Source organism: Botrytis sinoallii (assembly GCF_014898435.1).
Source record: "Botrytis sinoallii strain Bc 23 chromosome Unknown BSIN_017, whole genome shotgun sequence".
NCBI classification, from domain to species: Eukaryota; Fungi; Ascomycota; class Leotiomycetes; order Helotiales; family Sclerotiniaceae; genus Botrytis; species Botrytis sinoallii.
This window is the reverse complement of record NW_024066044.1, coordinates 228,849-247,771: the sequence shown is the minus strand read 5'-3', so window position 1 is coordinate 247,771 and position 18,923 is coordinate 228,849. Positions and strand designations below refer to the sequence as shown.

Genomic DNA, 18,923 nt, shown 5'->3' with positions numbered 1-18,923 from the left:
AGGGTAAATGTTAGAGTACTTGGCGAACAGATGGAATCAAGAGAATGAGTGTCATACTTTTGTCATCGGTACACTTTGTATAATACATTTGGTAAATATTTCTACATAAAAATACATGACCGAGGGTAGGTAGAAAAATGTCTTCCAGGAACCCTCGAGATGTTAGAGAAGTCAAATAGCTTCACTCGACCCAAATTTGGTCTAAATTGTATAATATACAGTCAACATCCATACCAGAAGATTCCGGTTGAATTGAGCATCATCCTCTTTCTATCCCCACCCTAACCTTCCGCTCTGAAGCGTAGTAACATCGCCATGTCGAGCGCAACTCCCCAAGTGCCAAATCGCATCAGCGTATCCGCTGCACTTTTGAATAGCGATCTCGACACTCCTTTCACTTTTGGTCTTCCCGGGTCTATATTCTTTCCCTTACCACTTAATTCCTCACTATCCTCTTCATCCATCAATTCACTTCCTAATATCTCCAAAAATGCGTCATCTGCTGTGTTTTTGTTTCCTCTCAGTCTCTTCATCAGACCATCTTTTTGCTTTTTATCCGCAACTTGTGCGAAAGCCCAAAGAATGACATGTGTCATCATTAATAACGAGGGCTCGTAAACTCCTGTATCTACCATGCCACTTTTTGTTCCATTGGGTGCCTCGCTTCCTTTTTCTCGACCTGTCACATCCGCATTAAGATCTCTGTTTGACTCCATGATTGCAGTAGCGGCTCGGACGGCTACATCAATAGCCAATTCTGGATCTTCTTGTGCCCATAATCTCAATCTTTCTAGAGCACGCACAATACCCGTCTGACTCGATTTTCCAATCGCATTTAATAGACCGGTAAAAGGAATATGGAGGAAAAGACTTGTGATGTGGTGTTGAACAATACAGATGTGGTGGAAAATATGCGATGTGGAATGGGGGATAGTCAAATGAGGCCGTAAATAAGTTTTGGAAAAGCGGTTAAGCGTGTCTGGATTTCGATTAGTTTAGTTATCGGTATGGGGAAATGGGATATATAGTTACACCAACGTACAGGCTAGTTCTTGTCTCCTCGCAGAAACGCGGGATCTGAGGGCCTGTGAAAGAGATGAAGCAGGATCATGACTGGGTGGACTTTCGTAGATTTCTGATGAGATTTGGCTGTTGATGAATTTGCTAGCAACTAGAGATTCTTGTGAGGCATCAAATATCTGACGTTGAATTTCGAGGAGAACAAGAAATGCGGTATATGAATTAAGATTCGGCAATGGAAGGTGGTGGGGCTCCTCTCCTGTCAAGAAATGACCCGAGGAGGGTATAGACGAGGATGGAGTGGGAGAAAAAAGAAAAGGTCCTATAGCAGCTGCAAATGATAAAGACTGTGGTACTTTCGCAGATCCAAGTGTGAAATTCCAATCGCTGGCAGAAGAGGCACACCAAAAGACTTCATCGCAAGGACAGCTGACATCTACCAATTCGCCAATTGTCATTGCTGACGATTGGTTCCAAAGCGCGGAGAATTGGCGATCAGTTGCATAGACAACCCAGTAAAGCCTATTAAGAGATTCCTCGTCGATCCATCGTTTCCATTGAACTTGGGGATCTTTCAATGTTTGGTCCGCAGAAGAATATCTATTTGGCAAATTCGACTTTTCACTTTCGTATAAACGACGCATATGGGAAACAGCATGCCCTTTGAAAGACTCGGATACGCTGAATGCACGCTTGTTCCCACACCATAGTCCCATATGGATGAGTAAGGCTTCGGTAAAAATTGTCATAGGATTTCGAATTAAGCTCATGTCTAGACGAATGGCGGCGAGCAAATGCCAACCGATAACTTCAATCAAAACGATGGCTAGTCGTCTTCCATTCTTAACATGGCTGTAAGTAGATCCAATAATCATCATGGCAGATAACAATGGGGGAGAAAGTTGATTGGTATCCACGGTCGGGTGATGCAGTACAGGTACTTGATTTGAGAAATGCTTAAAGTAAAGGCCAATAAAGATATTGACAACAAATAATGGTGGCATTGTAAAAAGTGGTTTTCTGTGAGGAACTTCATGAACGGGAGATATCAAGAAATCTCGCATTTTGTAATATGTCGACTCTGAAATATCGTATCTTGGGTTGTGGTCTTGAAATAGAGGATGATCAAATGGTAGATCAATTGGATCAGCTTCCAAAATTGCAGTTGGATCTAAGCTCGGATTCCACGATGAAGGCCATTTATCTTCACTCCAGGGTAAATTTGGGGGTGAAAAAACGCTTGCAGATTGTGTTGGCCCAGATTCCAATATATCATTTTTGGGTTGACGGTATTCAAAATGAGGCTCGCTAGCTGGCATTGTAGAAGTTGGACCTGAATTGTCCAGTTTAATATTACTAAAATGTTGCTGTATAGAATCTGAGACGGGAACATTTTGATTGAAAAGCTTTCCAGTATTTTCCCATTCGTTTCCAGTTCCAACCATGGTAGCATATAAGTCGTTAGAAACCCACGCATTTCCCAATGGGTTGTTCTCCGGTTGCAAATAGGAAGTATGACTGAAGGGTATCTGATAAGAATATCCCATTACACCAAGAGGATTCGTAGGAAACTGGTGGTCTAGTGTTGTGTCTTGGTATGGATCTCGATATTGCTGCGTGAAAGAATGCGTCTCCTGGGGTAAGAAACCAAGTACCGGCATTGATTGGGGTACATTGTTGTTGATATTTAGTTGTTGGCCTGCCCCAAATGATCTAGGTGCCGCTTCGAGGAACGGTATATTTATCCCAGTAGGCTCTTGAAAAGAAGTTGAGTAATTTGCCGTTACCGTTTCCGTCGGAAATGATGGACCACTTTGCATTGGAGATAAATGAGCTGATTCTGATCGACTTGTAGGCGTCCAATTGAACTTTTCAAGGTTGTCGTGGCTTTCCGGATCTTCAGAAGTCTTCCTTCGCTTCACCGATCCTCTTCGGCCTTCAGACTTTGGTTCTTTTTTGTCCCATCGTTCATGGCCGGCTTCATGCCTTTTTAGTAAATCACTCCGAGTAAAAGTCTTTTCGCATATTTGACAAATGTGAGTCCGAGGAACATCGTCTATGAGGTTATTTTGTTAGCGGTGGATAAGCTTTTTAGTGTCCGAGGTTCATTCTAATCTATGCTCACTTACGGGTTTTCATGTGACGACTCAAATTCTCGCGCCTATTGAACGATTTAGGACACTGACTACAAACAAAAGAGGAAGCTGGCGTGGCCAGGCTGCTTTTCCGAGGGATTGAAGCTTCGGCGTCCATATTTGCTGAGTCGGAAGTGGAATCTGACTGAAAACTCGAGTGGACACCGCGTGTCGAAGGGTGGACATTACCAGACATGCTTGAGTAGACGGAAGAATGTTCAACCAACGGCGGCGACCCAATGTATATTTGAACAAAATAGTATATATCGACGGAATACAATAACAAGATGCCTGGACCCTGGTCAGCAGCTTAAAAAGCGTGGCCGCATTGACCAAGATCACAGGTGAAGGCCTACCTATCACGCCTGTGAACGTTTAAAGTTCAAGCGCACGTCCAATAAACGATTTTCGACTGTATGAGACAGCTGTTGCATGAGAAAGTTGAGAACTCCCCCCAATTATAGATTCGCTACCACATATGAAAGCAAGTTACCCATGCGAGCAGAAAGTGATCTAAACCCTAAGAAACTCTGTTTCTCTGCTTGCCCCTCCTGCCCAACAAGGAGTAGCAGTCGATCAGTGATGGCACTGACCTTAAAACCCTCCTGCCTGTGTATCCCTTGCCCGGGAGAGACTAACCTGTAGGATCCGGAACCTCCGCAATCCTAAATTGGAACGATAAACCCTTAATCAAAACTCCGTTCAAACCGTCCAATTTATCTTCAGTGATTGCGAGAAATTTTAACTGGCTTTGACCTATAGAATGTATTGCTTGCGAGGCTTGCTGCTACCGCACCTCTCGCCAGTAAGTGTCCGGTAAAATTACCACAAAGTGGCTACCTCCAACCTTAAATAGATTACCATGTCCAAATATCCACTTTTTGGCTTGCAAACCTATGTCACCTTGCACTAGTATGTTCTATTTCTCAGCATCACATCTTAGAGTAAGCACCCTTCAGCCTTGATCCCGCCAGACCGTCATCAGTCGCGGCATGCATTCGGAGCGTGCCGTATGGAGAGATTCCCAATGCGGTTCTTATTCCCGCAAACCACCCTTGAGTGTATTGTTCGTCTGAGATGTGTCATATCTCCCCGCAAGCCATCAGGTCATCGTCTATCGTGCTTGGTGTAACCCTTCCTTGAAAAGCCGCGGTGACGTTGTGGGCTGTGCAAGAAAGTTGAGTTGAACCCCAAGCCTCTTCTGAAGAATCGAAGGCTTGGAAACGATTTTGTGCGATATAAGGATGCTTCGGAAATAACGAGTGGAAGCCGATCCAAATCTGCTGGTGCTCTATTAAGGTTCACTTTGATTCAAGCTCGTACATGGCATGGCATTATGCCTGCCATGATCCAGGTATTGGCAGATGCCCAATGATCGCTCGAATCGGGGGAATGCCTCGCCGGCAGATGCCCTCTTCCTGCACGGCCGGCAGAGGTGCAAGGAGGATAGAATTGCTCGAGCATGGTTGAGATAAGCAATCTGCAGGTCTGAATCAAGTCTATTCTCCGCCTGTCAAAGTTAAGTTTTGAATAAATAATGAAAGAACGGGTGCTCAATGATTGTATATGACACCATTTGTTTCATCTTAAAATGAAATATAAAGCTAGTCTGCATAACATTAGATATGAAGAGTATTCTTGGGTTGCTTTTTTCAAGATCAATCCTTGGGCTTCTCGAGGGTATCTACTTGGCATCAATTACATAGCCCCTGATAGGCGGACTAGGGACACATCTCGGTTACCGTACTTTGTAAGATCTTACGATCTCGCGGTAATTAGACTCCGGCCCCTTGCGGATGCTCCATTCAACATCATATCATTCATGTCTTCTCGCCGGAAGAGAATGATCGACCCTTATGCGAAGTCTTCTTTTCTGCCGACCAAGGAGACGTTTCGTTCTTCCCACTTATTGATCTGGCCAACGGATCTTGAGTCTTGACCTGATGTACAAGCACGCAGATTGCACATGTGATTGATTTGGATCTGCCCGAAGAATAGCTAGCCTTGCTTACGAAAGTGGGATGCAAAGACTATTCGCATACTGACTTGGCCGAAGACTCACTCTCCTCCACTTGCCAATGGATTGGCATTTGCATGAGGGTTTACTGCGCTCCATTGATAATCATGGCTTGGGTTCGAAGACTTGCACTCCGCTTCATCTGATGACCATACGCCGATACATACACGCATCACATACATACACCCCAAAGTCGCTTGCAGTGCCGGCATCTCCACGAATAGTCATGTACCTGCCGTTGCCGGGGTAGAGATTACTAGTTGCAAATATCAACAAGGACTCACCGATGCTTCGACTATGTATGCCAATTTATCTTCAACCGTAGCAAAGTCAAAAGTTAAATGGCGTGGAAATAGCCAAGTATATCCTGGCAAATCAACTCGAGCTACTTATCTTGTAATAGACCTCGAGGGAAATCTGTTAGAGGAAGGTATGAAGAGGTAGAGGCGATGAAGATGCTCACATTTCCTCAATTAGGTAGGCGAGATACGCTTATTGGCCTTGGCTATATCAAATCTAGAACTGTAAAAAGTGGCGAGGTAAAACTGCAAGTGAAGTCTGAGTGAGATTCTCAGGAGAATTCAGAAGACTCCTCATCGATGTGCTTCAGATTCAAAGTTATTCAAGCAAGCTGCTGGAGTCGCCCCAATCGGATCTCCCCCTCTCATGTGTCAAATTGAGGTTTGTTTGGTGTACACCTAGTGCATCTTTGTGATATAGTGTTAATACATTTGAGACGGTACTCATTGAATTATCCATCCGGGGAAGTGACTGAAGCTTCCGATGTCAGTCTCTCATTTATTTCTTCCCTCTCTCCATTTCTCCCTGTCAGGAGTGAAAGTGTACCTTTGAGGAGGGGGGGAGGAGACGAATCCAATCACGCTAATGAAAATGATCCTTTCTCGGGTTTTTCCTTCACCAGCTTTTGCAATTATTCCAACACTTTCAATTCTCAATCACAACAATTCCGGTGAAATTTACAACGCGTTAAATGCTCATTTCTCTTCATTGTATCAACCTTTTTCATCTTAATTCTATAATACAATATTTATTTTAATACATCCCGATCGTTGATTGATCAAGCTTCTCATTGGGGTGATTCTGCCTTCTCTATCATGCTATCATTCCGTTCATTAGGTGGGTAACCGTAGGGATAAGATTCTTTGCTTCTTTCGGCTTTCTTCCATTTATTTCACCTCTGTCCTTTCTATCTACCTTCTTTTCTCAGGTTCTCGATCTTTAAATCAGATCGCATCTCCTCCACTTATGTGATTCGGTGATCCTCATGTGAAGGAAGTGAGGTATTTCCGTCATCAAATCAGTCACTATTCAATCTCGCGGCTATCAAATTACCAAGACTTGGTCAGTTTGGTGCTTCGGATTTGACACCAGCATCCCACCAACCCTCGCTTTGATTGAATCATTCTCTTTATCGGAGCCAATCTACAAAGAAGGTTTTAACCTTCTGCAGATATTCAGGTTTGTCCGCACAATTCTCTTCATAGCTGTGCCATACACTGACAATGATGCAAGTCCTTCCGCATAAGCTACACAAGCCCGGTGTTGTCTCATACAAAGCCAAAATGTCATTCGCATGCTGGACTTGTGATGACACCTTCAGATCTAAGCGCGAGGTGATTTTGCACTGCACTATTTATCAACACACTCGAGCATGGGTCTGTGAGCATTGCTATAGGCCATTTGGCAGCGAACGTGCTCGCGAACAACATACAGAAGACAAACACGAGTTCTGGTGTTTTCCATGCGACCAAGTATTTGACGCCGAAGATGCTCTAGATCTCCACAATGCAACCCACCACTACTTTCCCTGTGGATTTGGTTGCGATAGAACCTTCACTTCACTCCAAGCTCGGGATCAACATAATAACGATGTACATAATTACCTCTGCTACGACTGCGATCAAATATTCGGTTCCAAAGAGGCTTTCGACCAGCATGAGGCTGCTAACCACGACTTCAAATGCGAACCTTGCGAAAGAGAATTTAGATCGGAATCTGCACTAGATCAGCACAATAATTCTTCGGCTCATCTTTACCGGTGTTCAAAGTGTAGCAAGTCCTTCCCGTACATAGCGACCTTCAGCTGCATATTGCGGCAGAACATAATTGGAAATGCGCTCAGTGCAATCTTACATTTGACGGTCCAAATCATCTCTCCCTGCACAGAAATCGGAACATCAGGTGATCCAATGCATCATCTGCCGCGCTAAATTCGACCGCACCGCTGAATTTCATTTACACAAGGCTCAACAACACTCGTTTCAATGCGAATACTGCACCGCTCCGCCGTTTGAAACCTGGGCTTCCCTCAAGAACCACGAGTCTCGGCACAGCTTCAAATGCACCGCGTGTCCAGCCAATTTCAAGCGCGAGGCTGATCGAAGCATTCATTTCAAGAACGTACATGTGCATACATGTTCAACATGTGGCGTGGGATTTGATACTTCATCTCTTCTGGATGATCATAGACTCTCGCACCGTGTCGTATGTTCAGATTGCCAGGGTAGCTTTGACAGTATTGCTGCATACGAGTTGCACTACGCAAAGGCTCATCGACATTGCTGCCCCAAAGTGTACAATGGTGTTCAGCAATGTGGGTATGATACTGCAAACACGCTTTTGAACATAATAAACCGACAATTCCAGCAGATTCTGTCCCTCGCAAAGAAGCAGACTCTGAGAAAGCTACAATGGATCACCACATGCTCAAATATGGTCAGAACACCTGCAAGAGATGTGGTGGCATGTTTCTTAAGCGACTCGACTTGGAAAAATCACTTGGCTAATGATCACGGACCTCAGCCAGAGTGTTCAAAGTCAAATTGTGGTCACAAAGCTACAACTCCCCTCGAATTTGCACTTCATTATCTCTCGTGTAGTATGGTGAAATGCAAGAAGTGTGATGGATTCTTTGATAAGGACAAGGATCCTGAACTCAAAGCACATATGGCTGAGTCTCATTCGCCAAAATTAATCTTTGGCTGTGTTCAATGTACTAGAACTTTCCAATCGTCGGATGCTGTTGCACAACATTATTCTGCCGAGCATGCATTCATTTGCGCAGCTTGCCCGGGAACATTTTTTATCAACTCTGCTACTAGGGAACGACATTTTGCAACTTGCGGTAATACATCGGAGACATCAGACTCGGGCGAAAGTTTCCAAACATCTCGCACTGAATTTTCGCCACTGATGCAAAAGAAGCCTTTGCCAGTTTTGAAATTATGTCCATCTCCAGCTCAAGCACAGGTTCGGATCCACGAAGAGCCTTTTTCTCCAGCCCCGCTACTACCACTGACCCAAAGCACTCAAGACCCCAAAATCAAGAGGAGAAATGCTGTAGAAAGACTCGCACAAAGAATACTGGATGAGGCAAATACTCAATCAAAGCTGATTTATGGAAGTGGAAAATGCAATGCCTTCTTTTCGCAAGTTGAAGAGGAAGAGGAGCTGTAAGTAACTAGGCTTAAGGAAATCACCGTCGTGTTCATAACACTGGTACTAATAATTCCGATTTGTCCTACATCCCCAGGTTTATGCGGTATATTGTAAGTTGTATGGCATAGGGATGATACATGAAGCTGTGGGATGATGATCTTCACGGGATTGGCAAACTTATATGGAAGGGCAATACACGAAGTAACGAATTTTCTTTTTTACGGTATCTCTGTGTCAAGTATGGAGAAGCTGATACGAGGGAATGCTCAACTCTGTAAGCTGTGGATATCTACGAGTATGGAAGGAAAATGACTTGATCGGATGAGGGTTCTCAAATTTCCGCGTCTTCATGTTTTCGAACGAGGGACAGCTTCTATGATATACATGTCTCTGCAACGCACTTAATAGTCAGTCTCAAATAAAGAATCAATGTAATTATTCCTTTCCTATATGCTGTGATTCACCGCTCCCTCGAACTCTCAGCTCTTTTTACGTCGCAACTGCGGCAACGAATTGGTCAGCACTGCCATAATCACAAATTTCTCTCCTATAGAATACACAATGTCCAGCTTACCACCTATATTCACGTTTTTCTTTTACTATTAGTGTGGTATGAAAATGCAACTCAACTCACTCTCGTGTACTGGTCCAACATCTTTCTGCAAGTGCGGGACTCCATACACATAGTCACATATACTTGTACATTTTTCCTTTTATATTTTACATATTCACGAAAAGTCAATATTTCCCATAAACCGCGAGTATAAAGAGGTCTGAGAAGCTCATCAGTCGAACCAGCGTTCAAAAAAAACGCATCAAATCCCAAGAACTTTCTCGCAGGATCATTCTCTCCATCTATCATATGAACTTCAAAATCAGTCAATCTATCTACCGTTTGCCCATCTATTCAATCTCCCAACGGCATTTTTGCATTATATACAACACAATACAAGATATGATCCATCTTACGAAACCACGAACCATTCAGCACAATCTTAAACTTCCCATATCCTTCGAGAATCTCAGAAGTGTACTGTCTAAACTCTCCAAGTATGTGCAGAAGAATTTGTATTGCAGCTCGCTATCAGGATTTTTATCTGAGCGAGTAAGAACGTGTCATAATCAGATGATGTTATGACTGTGGACATATTTTTCAAAATTTCCTTGATAGTGATGACTCGAAAAGATGGGAAATATTTTGGATGCTCGCATACTGGACTGTTATAACTGAGAGTTAAGGTTCTGAAATGACTGGATACTGGGGTTTGATGTGCTTAAAAGGCGCGACTGGGTTTCTTTCGAATTTCTTCTTGTTTCTCTTTTTTCTTATAAATAATTTCAAGATTAAGAGGAAAATCTTCAGAAAGATTCTATACTACATCAAGAGATGTATCAAGACGATATGAGTCCATCTGTAGGAAGTTCAGGGGATAGTTTTCCTGAAACTCTGAAACCCATGGCAGGACTCTCCAACTCCAAACAAGCAGTTGAAAACTTCTCAAGAACAAACCCTTCCGATACAGCTCATTCTCCTTCAAAACCCGATCGGATATCCAAACACGTAACCTTCCTCAATACACCTATCAATCACATCACCCCTAGCACTCACGATCAAACGTCCCAGTTTTCTCCCGAACAATCTTCAAGAGTCCTCAACGAATCATCCTTCAGAACTTCAGAGAAAAATCACAACCCAGAAGACCCAGAAGACTCACTCGAAGAAAACCAACCTCATCTCACCATCTACACCAGCTACTCAACCACGCAAAACCTATTTTTGAAAAGCACAATCGACTGGAACGGTCTCGCCAAAGCCCACCGAACTCCCGAAATTGAAACGATCACCACATTTCTCAATTGTCACGAACACTATCCCCATCTGCATCCCGATAAAACTCTCCCGTTCCTCCACACCAACAACGAATCATCACAATCCGAATCCGACACCTTCAAAACCTTCTTCAACGCCCTCGAAAAATCTTTCCCCCAATATGATTTCGAAACTCTCCAAAGAGCAATAGATATCATCGCCCTGGAGCAAGGAAAAACCGCCACAAACAGCGCTCCGTCATTCATACTTCTCTATGCACTTCTGGCGCAAATCTGGCATGCGGGTGCGACGATGAGAGATGCGTGGATGAAATTCCAGGATGTGGGTTCCGTGATGAGTTTTGGGAATTTTTCAATCTTGATGCGACAAGCGGAGGTTTTTAAACTAGGAGATGGGTTTGAGAGGAATGTTCTGCTTCTGACAGAATCTTTTTGTGAAATTGCAGAGAGGGAGATGCAGATGCATCAAGATAGAGAATGTGAGGAGGAACTATCCTCGCAGCTTGCGGAAATGTTTTCTACGGTACTCCCGCATATATATTTTGGAGCATGCGGATGGAGTCATGCGCTGGAAATTTTTAATCTGCATCTTGGTGTGAAACTTAGCTTGCGCAGGTTTAAAAAATATGTTGTTCCCGTTGTGGCGGGGAGGATGAGAGCGCATGATGAGAGACATACAGCGCGGATCAGGAGAGTGTTGAAGAAGGAGGCGGTGAGGACGGGGGTGGAGATTACGCCGGGAACGTTTTGTGGAGTGTTTAATGGGATGACGGGGTTTGAGCTTGAGGAGGTGGTTTTGAGGGGTGTGCAGAATTATTTGTTGGGGTCGTGGAGGGTGTGAGGGATGAGATGGAGATGTGAATGGGTGGGTGGTGGATTTGAAGAAAGGGGGATGGAATGAGGAATTGGAAAGTTGATCACAGCATCGTTGATATTCACTATTAATCAATAAGATAAATTTACACAATCGTAAATCTGTCGTATCTTCCCATAAACACGTACTCGTACACTATGGGAACATTAGAAGTCCATCAACTTCTTGTCCCTATCCGTAAATCCCTCGAGATTCTTACAGTTCCCTTGATCCAGAATGCTCAATAAACATCCACATCTTTGTGTTTGTATTTGATAGTTCGAACTTCCACCATAGCAATAGCAATAGCAAAGTTCAAACTCAGCACGGAGAGAAGGTTGAAATAGCAAAGTAAGTATCTTACCCCTATCCATATCCATTTCCATCTCACCATCTCTCACCCTCTAGAATTACGAATCTCCAAATCTCTACTCAACTGCACTTCATCACATCACATCTCCCACAAACTCAAAATCAGCTATTCCAAAAATCTAAACCTATTCATTCATTCATTCATTCCTCGAACAATCTATATAGCTAACATCGTACCAATAATTAGAACGCACACCTACAACTACAACTCCCGACCTACCTACTCAGAATTTCTAGACTCGAAACTCCCCATGCACGAATTTCACAGCGACGTACAATATTGTCGTACAAAAATCTTACAATCAGAAAAAAAGAAAGATTTTTTTTTCTTTCTTTTTTTTGATATATATGCCCGAGTCCCAATACGAGATGCGAGAATATGTGATTAGATACTAGATATTATATATCACACATCATGTATGATCACACATCACATCACACAAACAAGAAAGCCGATATACATACATCTCAACTACTCCAATCCATCCCATCCCATCCCATCCCATTCCTTTCCACACATCACACCCGTATCAGAAATCCACAACTGGAGGTAAAGAAATACTAATACTAATCCTAATCCTATTCCACATACCGCATACCGCATATCGCATTCCACATTCTACAATTCTCTCTCTCTTCCCAATATCTCCTCAAAACCACACTCATAACACTCACACAAATCGCAATCGCAATCGCAATCGCAATCGCAATACGCAGAAGAATACACAGATCCGAATCAGAGACGACAAGATTATCAAAAATAGATACCTACTTCCATTTACGCACTCAGCTCAGCTAGAAATTCTATTCAACACTGGGGCTTTGTAATATTAGACGGGAATGGGAGGGAGAAGGCTCGCAAAAACAGAAAAGAGGGGGATACAAAAAAGATACCCCTTCCCACCCAATGAGCTCGCTTATTTCTTTTGTGAGAGAGTTATGTATTTTTTCACCTGGCTCATTATCATGAGTGTTACTAGGCTAATAATATGCTTGAATTGACTGATTGGCATGTGGGTATATTTCGATCGATCTGTTGGGCTTGTTTGTATATACTATATATATTGGTATTCCAAAGAAGAGATGACAAAATCTCTCTCTCTCTCTCTCTCTCTCTCTCTCTCTCTCCTCTCTCTCTTTCTGAATCTCTTCAACTCTCCAACTATCCAACCATTCATCTATAGATCATATCCACCTCCCACCCCTCCTATCATCATCTAAACAGCAAATCATTGGTATCTCGCGCAACATCAACATCAACATCGACTCCAGCTTGTGAGCCACTCCAAACATACTCCCACTACATACTATCCTCCAACCTCTTACTCCTCACCTTCTGCCAACCCTCCTTCTCCTTCTTCCCCCCATCTTTCTCTAACCCCATACCCCTCTCTACCCACTGCTGACTCCCCATCTCACTCAATCGACTCAGCGCTCTCGCAAACGCGAATCTTTCTTCATCTCCACTAAAGATGCTACTATTCTTCAACATATTCATATTCATCCCCAGATCATCCATCATCATTCTCATTGCATCATCAAGTTCTTCTCCTTCATTACCTTCTTTCTGCCCTTTCTTATCCTCCACTTCTTTCTTCATGCTATCTTGAATTTCTTCTTTCGACAAAAATAACTGCGTCAACGGTACTGCAGTCGTCAAGACAAGCTTGGCACGAGATTCATAGACTGCATCGATGAACGTGATAAAACGACGAGCGAGATCACGTTGTTGATGTGTCATCCCGGGAACATTCGTAACAATAAATGCGTCGTAGCTTCGCATAAGTTCAATGTAGTCCGCTGCGCTAGTAGGTTTTCCAATCAACTCATCAAAAGTAAACATAGCGGCTTTACCACTAACTTTCGGAACGTGAATTGCCCGACCCCAGACATGTTGAGTTTCTGAATGAGGGGTAGATTGTTCAGGGTCACCAAGAAAACGGAACCATTTTTCCGCATGAGTAGGCGCGTGAGCGTCTAGAGGACAATGATAGACGCCGGAAGGAGGACGAGGAATCTTTCGGTAATCTGTGGGACTGTCGAGGTTGATTACGTGGAGGCGGGACTTGAGGAGATTGATACAAGGAATGAAAGATTCTCTTTGAATACCGTTACGGTAAAGGTCATCCGGATGACGATTCGAGGTTGTGACAAGAACGACTCCATGGGACATCAAAGATTCCAGAAGTCTATGAAAGATAAGCAGAGGAACAAAAATCAAGTCAAAGAAAAAAGGGGACAATACCTTCTCAAGATCATCGCATCCGCCACATCTGTGCATTGAAATTCATCAAAGCACAGCACATTTCCCTTTTCCGCAATATCCGCTGCCACAAAAGGTACAGCATCAATATCATTTCCGTACTGCATTTTCATTTTGTGTAACCTCTTATGAACATCCTGCATAAAATTGTGGAAATGGATCCTCGTTTTCGATGCTACACTACTTGGCAGTGTCTCATAAAACATGTCCATCAACATAGTCTTTCCACTTCCTACATCTCCATATAAATAAAGTCCTCGAGGAAGGTTCTCTGGTATTTCCTTCAAGGCCGATTCCTTGGGTTTGTTTCCAAATATACGTCCAAACATGGAAGTTGGCCGAGGTTGAAGAGATTCGAGGGTTGGGTGAACAATCGCAGGCGCATTATAATATCGCAATTCGTCGTGGAGATGTTGAAGATTCTGTATAATGCCTAGAAGCATAGTTCGTCAGACTTTGTTACGGGAAGTGAATATGCATATATGTTGCTGACCTCTCTGGTGTTCATCGTCCCTCAATTGTCCCGATGCAACGCGCGCATTGTATTCCTTCATAGGTCCTCGATCATCCGGATTTTCTGCAGCAATTTTAGCAAATGTTTTCTGTTGGCGAGAATGATTATGTACCATTTTGCACAGTTGCCAAAGACCTTCGCTGCCCTGCGATGAAAGATGCGGGAAGGGCCAGTAAACGTCTTGGTGTTAATGAAGCAGCATCTAAGTTTGAGGCTGCTTTCCTTGGTCCCAATGCGATCGCAGAGATATATCTCCTTCCATTTCCGCTGCTGAGTTCACAGCGATTCATACATATCCAATTCCTTGAACCTTTATATGTACTTCTAGAATTCGCGGATAAGAGTCGGAAGGATCGCGCCGATGTATTTCGTAGTTTCATAATGACTGTAAATTGCAAGATGCGCCGCTTACGAAAAAAAATCTATATGCGCATGCTGTAGTAAAAGAAAGGGCAAAGGAAAATATATATCTGGGTTTCTGGTGGATTTATAAATTCTTGATCGTACTTTTAAACCCTCTCCAGAGATATGTTCGCGGAATTAGTACGGGATCTGAATAACTTATAGTGGGGGTTTCATCGGAAGGGATACCTCGGATGTGTGACCAGAGGCTGAAACTCGTGAACTTGACTCGAGAATAGATAAATCCGTAGACACGCTCACGCTCACGCTCACACGCTCGAGAGATGAGACAGCGCACGCCCTGACTAGGCTTGGAGTAATTGATATCACTACATACAAACAGTACTGCTATATTGACATTACTACTGGTCCTATCAACACACTTGTCGGAACTCATTCTGAGTGAAGCATTTATTGTTGATGTCAATGAATGATAATACAGTTTGAATGTGATAAATCTATGGAGTAATAAATCGGAATATCAAATAGCTTCAACGAATTAAATATAATGATTAGATCTATCATCTACTGATCTAATAGCTATGCAAAATCGAGTAATGTAAAAAGACGAAAAATGAGCTCACAGTGTGGCACTGATAACCGGAGCAGAAAAGAGTATTGGCATAGATCTGCCAAGGTAGAATATCAAACCTCCACAATCAGATCATTCCCCACAAGGGACGGGGGAGGTCTGATTGAAGACGAGAAATCTGTCCACCTGTGCCCATTTCCTTTATACCGACATAGGCCTCGCGACGAGCGGGATCGCCAACTGTGATAGATCGAGAAGTGAGACCGTAGTAAGATGCAATCGAATGGACAAGCCAGCGTCTATAAGAATGTTAGCATGAACTCTCAAACGATCAGGAATATAACATACCCAAAGCTTGCCCCTGTATCGTCAGCTAAAGAATCGAAGACTAGTTTTTCTCTTTGTAACTCTTCTTCCACTAGATTCCGTTGTTCATCACTCATTGTGCCATTCCTTCCAATGAACACAATCTCTTCATCCTCACTATCCATTTCATCTTCCTTCATCCGTCCTAGGATTTTCTGCTTTCCTTCATACTCTTGCACGAATTTTCTCACCTCCTCCTCCAAGTCTTGCAAAAGGCTCTTAGCTCCCTTGCTTTTCTTGAGCTTCTGCCTTAAATCTTGCGGGACACGACCTCTCTCCTCACAGCTGCCAGATTTTCTTGCTTTATCCAATTTCTTTTCAGCAGCAATTTCCTCAGCTCGGTGACGAACACCCGCATCCCACAAAGGAGCCAAGTAATATGGTACGTGATGAACGGGGTAGGTCGGGCGAACTTCCCAGTCACTTGGAAGTGGTGGTTGGGCATTTGGAACATGGAGAAGATGATCTGCGAATGCAATTCAAATCAGCAATCAATGTCATTCGCACTCGGTCTTCCGAATTTCCCGAGTATCGCGTTGTGTGACAAGGCATGCTTTGATGGTTGAGATCGAAATGCCAAATGAGTGGCAACTTCAATTTCACATCACCATTCATCAATAGCACTCACCGTTCTCCCATCTTTGGCGTCTACGACTGCCCTCCTTTCCCCTCAGCAATGTCTCTCTGTGTTTTTGGCTATCGCGTTTCAAAAGTTCTTTGCGAGGTTTGTAGGCAATATGCCTTGAGGGTGTCACGTCTTTGGGAAGCTCATCATGTTCGAGGGGAATGGAGAGTGTAACTCCAGTACCGCGAGCAGTGGGAGAAACATTGAGTGATTCTAAAGCAGAGACCGTCCAGGCTTCGATATCTGGACCTGCTAGACCGGACGCCTGTTGTGCGGGTGGCGGGACTGATGAATAGATTGCCATTTTGATTCAAGATAAGGAATTGAGCAAAGTAATATCTTAATTTGTCTGATTGAAGATGGGAAGGGATAGTGTAAAGATGAAGTTCTGAAGATGACAGGTATCCGGATGAACGAGCTGTTAAAAAGAAGAAGAACTGCCTATCTAACTGCTAAGTATACACGCAGCAGAAGAGAGATACTTGCTGGTTGATTGATCGGATAGGAGTCATATGGATACCTATCTACCAGACTAGTAAGGAAGTGATGGCTGACGTCCGATAAGGCACGGCCGCACAGGGTAATCCACTTTGAACCAATCATGCATGAATCAATTGAATCGTGCCATCATCGAACGCGGTGTGTAGAAGATTAGGAATTGGTCGATTTGAAGGTCCCTACAGAGAGAGCAATGTAGGAATACGGTACCGTGTTTCAAGGACTTCAACCGTCGAATGAATCATTTGGTTTCTTGATTCATTTTCTGGATAATTAGGTAATTGAATTGAAGCCACCTGCACCTCTGACCCTGATATATATCTTGCATAATCTCAATGCATAACACATGTAAATCTTACAGCCACCAGATATTCCATACAGATTACTGATAGATGCTTCCACCCAATATAATACCTTCCAAATTCTCTTGTAAATACTAAAAATCCAATATATTCATTCCTGATGACGTGTGAAGCAACCAATCATACTATACAAAGCCACTCATAGCTTTGCAAATGCAAGCTCATAAACCAAACCAAGAGTCAAACGAGCATGCTGAAGCATGTGGTCAAAGTTCAAGTACTTGATGGAGTCGTCCGAAGTATGGATATGATTATCGGAATACTTGAAGTCGCTCTCGATGACGAAAGCAGAGGCGTATCCAGCCTTTGAAGCGCTAGCATGGTCAGAGCATGCATAACCACACTTTGTTTCGACATATGGAATATCACAATACTAAAATCGTGTAAGCAGAGAAACAAGAAACTATGACTCCCAATGCTTATTGTAAGCAACTTACCTCGGTAACGATCTTTTTGATAAAATCCGTCAAATCAGGGTCGACAAAATCGGTGATCACACCAACACTCTCTGGCTCTCCAGCATCCAAAGTCTTTTGGGTGTATCCGGTCATATCCTGTTGAAGCATTGCCTTGATATCTCGACCAGTCTTCTCATATTCGGAGAAAATGGCTTGACTGCCGAGCAAACCACCTTCTTCAGCCGAGTACCTGATTAGATGTTAGAATCATGCATGTGAATTCAAGGCGACTGATCGATTGGGTTGGTATAATAAGAAGAGGGTCAGCTACCAGTGAAATTCAACAGTGTTCTCTCCCTTTCCTTCAATGACATCCTTGGATGTAAGCAATACACGAAGGGTTTCGAGAATAGTCACAGTTCCACTTCCATCATCATCAGCTCCGGGGGCAGATAGAATAGAAGGTAAGAAGAGGTTTATAGAGTCCTGATGTGCGCCTACAACAACGGTCGAGTTCTTCTGTCCAGGAATTGTAGCAATGATACTATTTTGTCCCCATGAATGTTTGAAATGACGAGCGTTGGCTCCGTATTTATCGGCTCCAGCATCCTTGATCAACCCTTGTACTTGCTCCAAGAGCCATTCTGAGGACTGACGACCATAGTCGGACTTGTAATATCTGGTGTGGAAACTAGTGAAGGTCTTAAGGTTCTCATGCATATTAGACTTATTCAAGTCTTTAAGTAGCGGTTTGAGGTCTTTCTGAAGGGTTGGCTTTGATGGAAACTTCGCCTTGACCGATGAAGCCTTGAAGGTACCAAGTTCTGGAGTTTCCGTAATATCCATAAAGTTCTGTCCATTCTTCGCGATATCAGCTAAAGCTTCTCTGGGTTGCACAGTGGACATACTCTTCTTAATTCCCATTTCTCTTCTTCTGTAACCCATTGTTGTTTGCCAGGGGCGATCTCGATCAGATAACGCTCATTATCCACGACATTAGAGTTTAGGATAACTTGATCCTTTTCGTGTTGTTCAACAAATCTTGCCGATGCAAGAGATGCCGATAGAGCCAAGAGTGACAAGTTTGTGAGCTTCATGATGGATGTTCGGAATGTTTGATGTTATGTTGTAATTCGGTGTACGAGATATGTTGATAAGAGCTTCGGTAACCGATATCCCTACATCGTGCACGTCCCTGTATCGTGCACGCTTTTTTAGCTTTCAAAAACATTAATATCACTATTTAAATATCACAATAATATATCTTCAGAAAGTTG

General features: G+C 43.3%; 6 protein-coding genes across 6 annotated transcripts; 2 read left to right on the top strand and 4 right to left on the bottom strand.

The window, feature by feature from the left end:
- Positions 1–19: 19 nt before the first annotated feature.
- EAF02_008792 (uncharacterized protein) lies at positions 20–5,663 on the bottom strand. Its single transcript, XM_038904840.1, has 4 exons — positions 3,512–5,663; positions 3,150–3,446; positions 1,043–3,076; positions 20–979 (listed from the first exon to the last, which is right to left on the bottom strand). Exons 2-4 carry the CDS (start codon positions 3,349–3,351, stop codon positions 282–284), a joined length of 2,934 nt encoding a protein of 977 aa, XP_038755250.1. The 5' UTR covers positions 3,352–3,446; positions 3,512–5,663; the 3' UTR covers positions 20–281.
- Positions 5,664–7,905: 2,242 nt separating this feature from the next.
- On the top strand, positions 7,906–8,649 carry EAF02_008791 (uncharacterized protein; the record flags this gene model as incomplete). The annotated part of the gene is made up of 1 exon (XM_038904839.1): positions 7,906–8,649. The coding sequence occupies one exon, from the start codon at positions 7,906–7,908 to the stop codon at positions 8,647–8,649; it is 744 nt and encodes a 247-aa protein (XP_038755249.1).
- A 1,369-nt stretch (positions 8,650–10,018) lies between these two features.
- Positions 10,019–11,302, top strand: EAF02_008790 (uncharacterized protein; the record flags this gene model as incomplete). The annotated part of the gene is made up of 1 exon (XM_038904838.1): positions 10,019–11,302. One exon carries the CDS (start codon positions 10,019–10,021, stop codon positions 11,300–11,302), a length of 1,284 nt encoding a protein of 427 aa, XP_038755248.1.
- Positions 11,303–12,986: 1,684 nt separating this feature from the next.
- EAF02_008789 (uncharacterized protein) lies at positions 12,987–14,843 on the bottom strand (the record flags this gene model as incomplete). Its single annotated transcript, XM_038904837.1, has 4 exons — positions 12,987–13,875; positions 13,932–14,382; positions 14,443–14,526; positions 14,576–14,843. 4 exons carry the CDS (start codon positions 14,841–14,843, stop codon positions 12,987–12,989), a joined length of 1,692 nt encoding a protein of 563 aa, XP_038755247.1.
- Positions 14,844–15,524: 681 nt separating this feature from the next.
- On the bottom strand, positions 15,525–16,692 carry EAF02_008788 (uncharacterized protein; the record flags this gene model as incomplete). Its single annotated transcript, XM_038904836.1, has 3 exons — positions 15,525–15,696; positions 15,746–16,229; positions 16,392–16,692. 3 exons carry the CDS (start codon positions 16,690–16,692, stop codon positions 15,525–15,527), a joined length of 957 nt encoding a protein of 318 aa, XP_038755246.1.
- A 695-nt stretch (positions 16,693–17,387) lies between these two features.
- Positions 17,388–18,743, bottom strand: EAF02_008787 (uncharacterized protein; the record flags this gene model as incomplete). The annotated part of the gene is made up of 4 exons (XM_038904835.1): positions 17,388–17,621; positions 17,686–17,896; positions 17,978–18,507; positions 18,555–18,743. The coding sequence occupies 4 exons, from the start codon at positions 18,741–18,743 to the stop codon at positions 17,388–17,390; spliced, it is 1,164 nt and encodes a 387-aa protein (XP_038755245.1).
- Between the last annotated feature and the right edge of the window lie 180 nt (positions 18,744–18,923).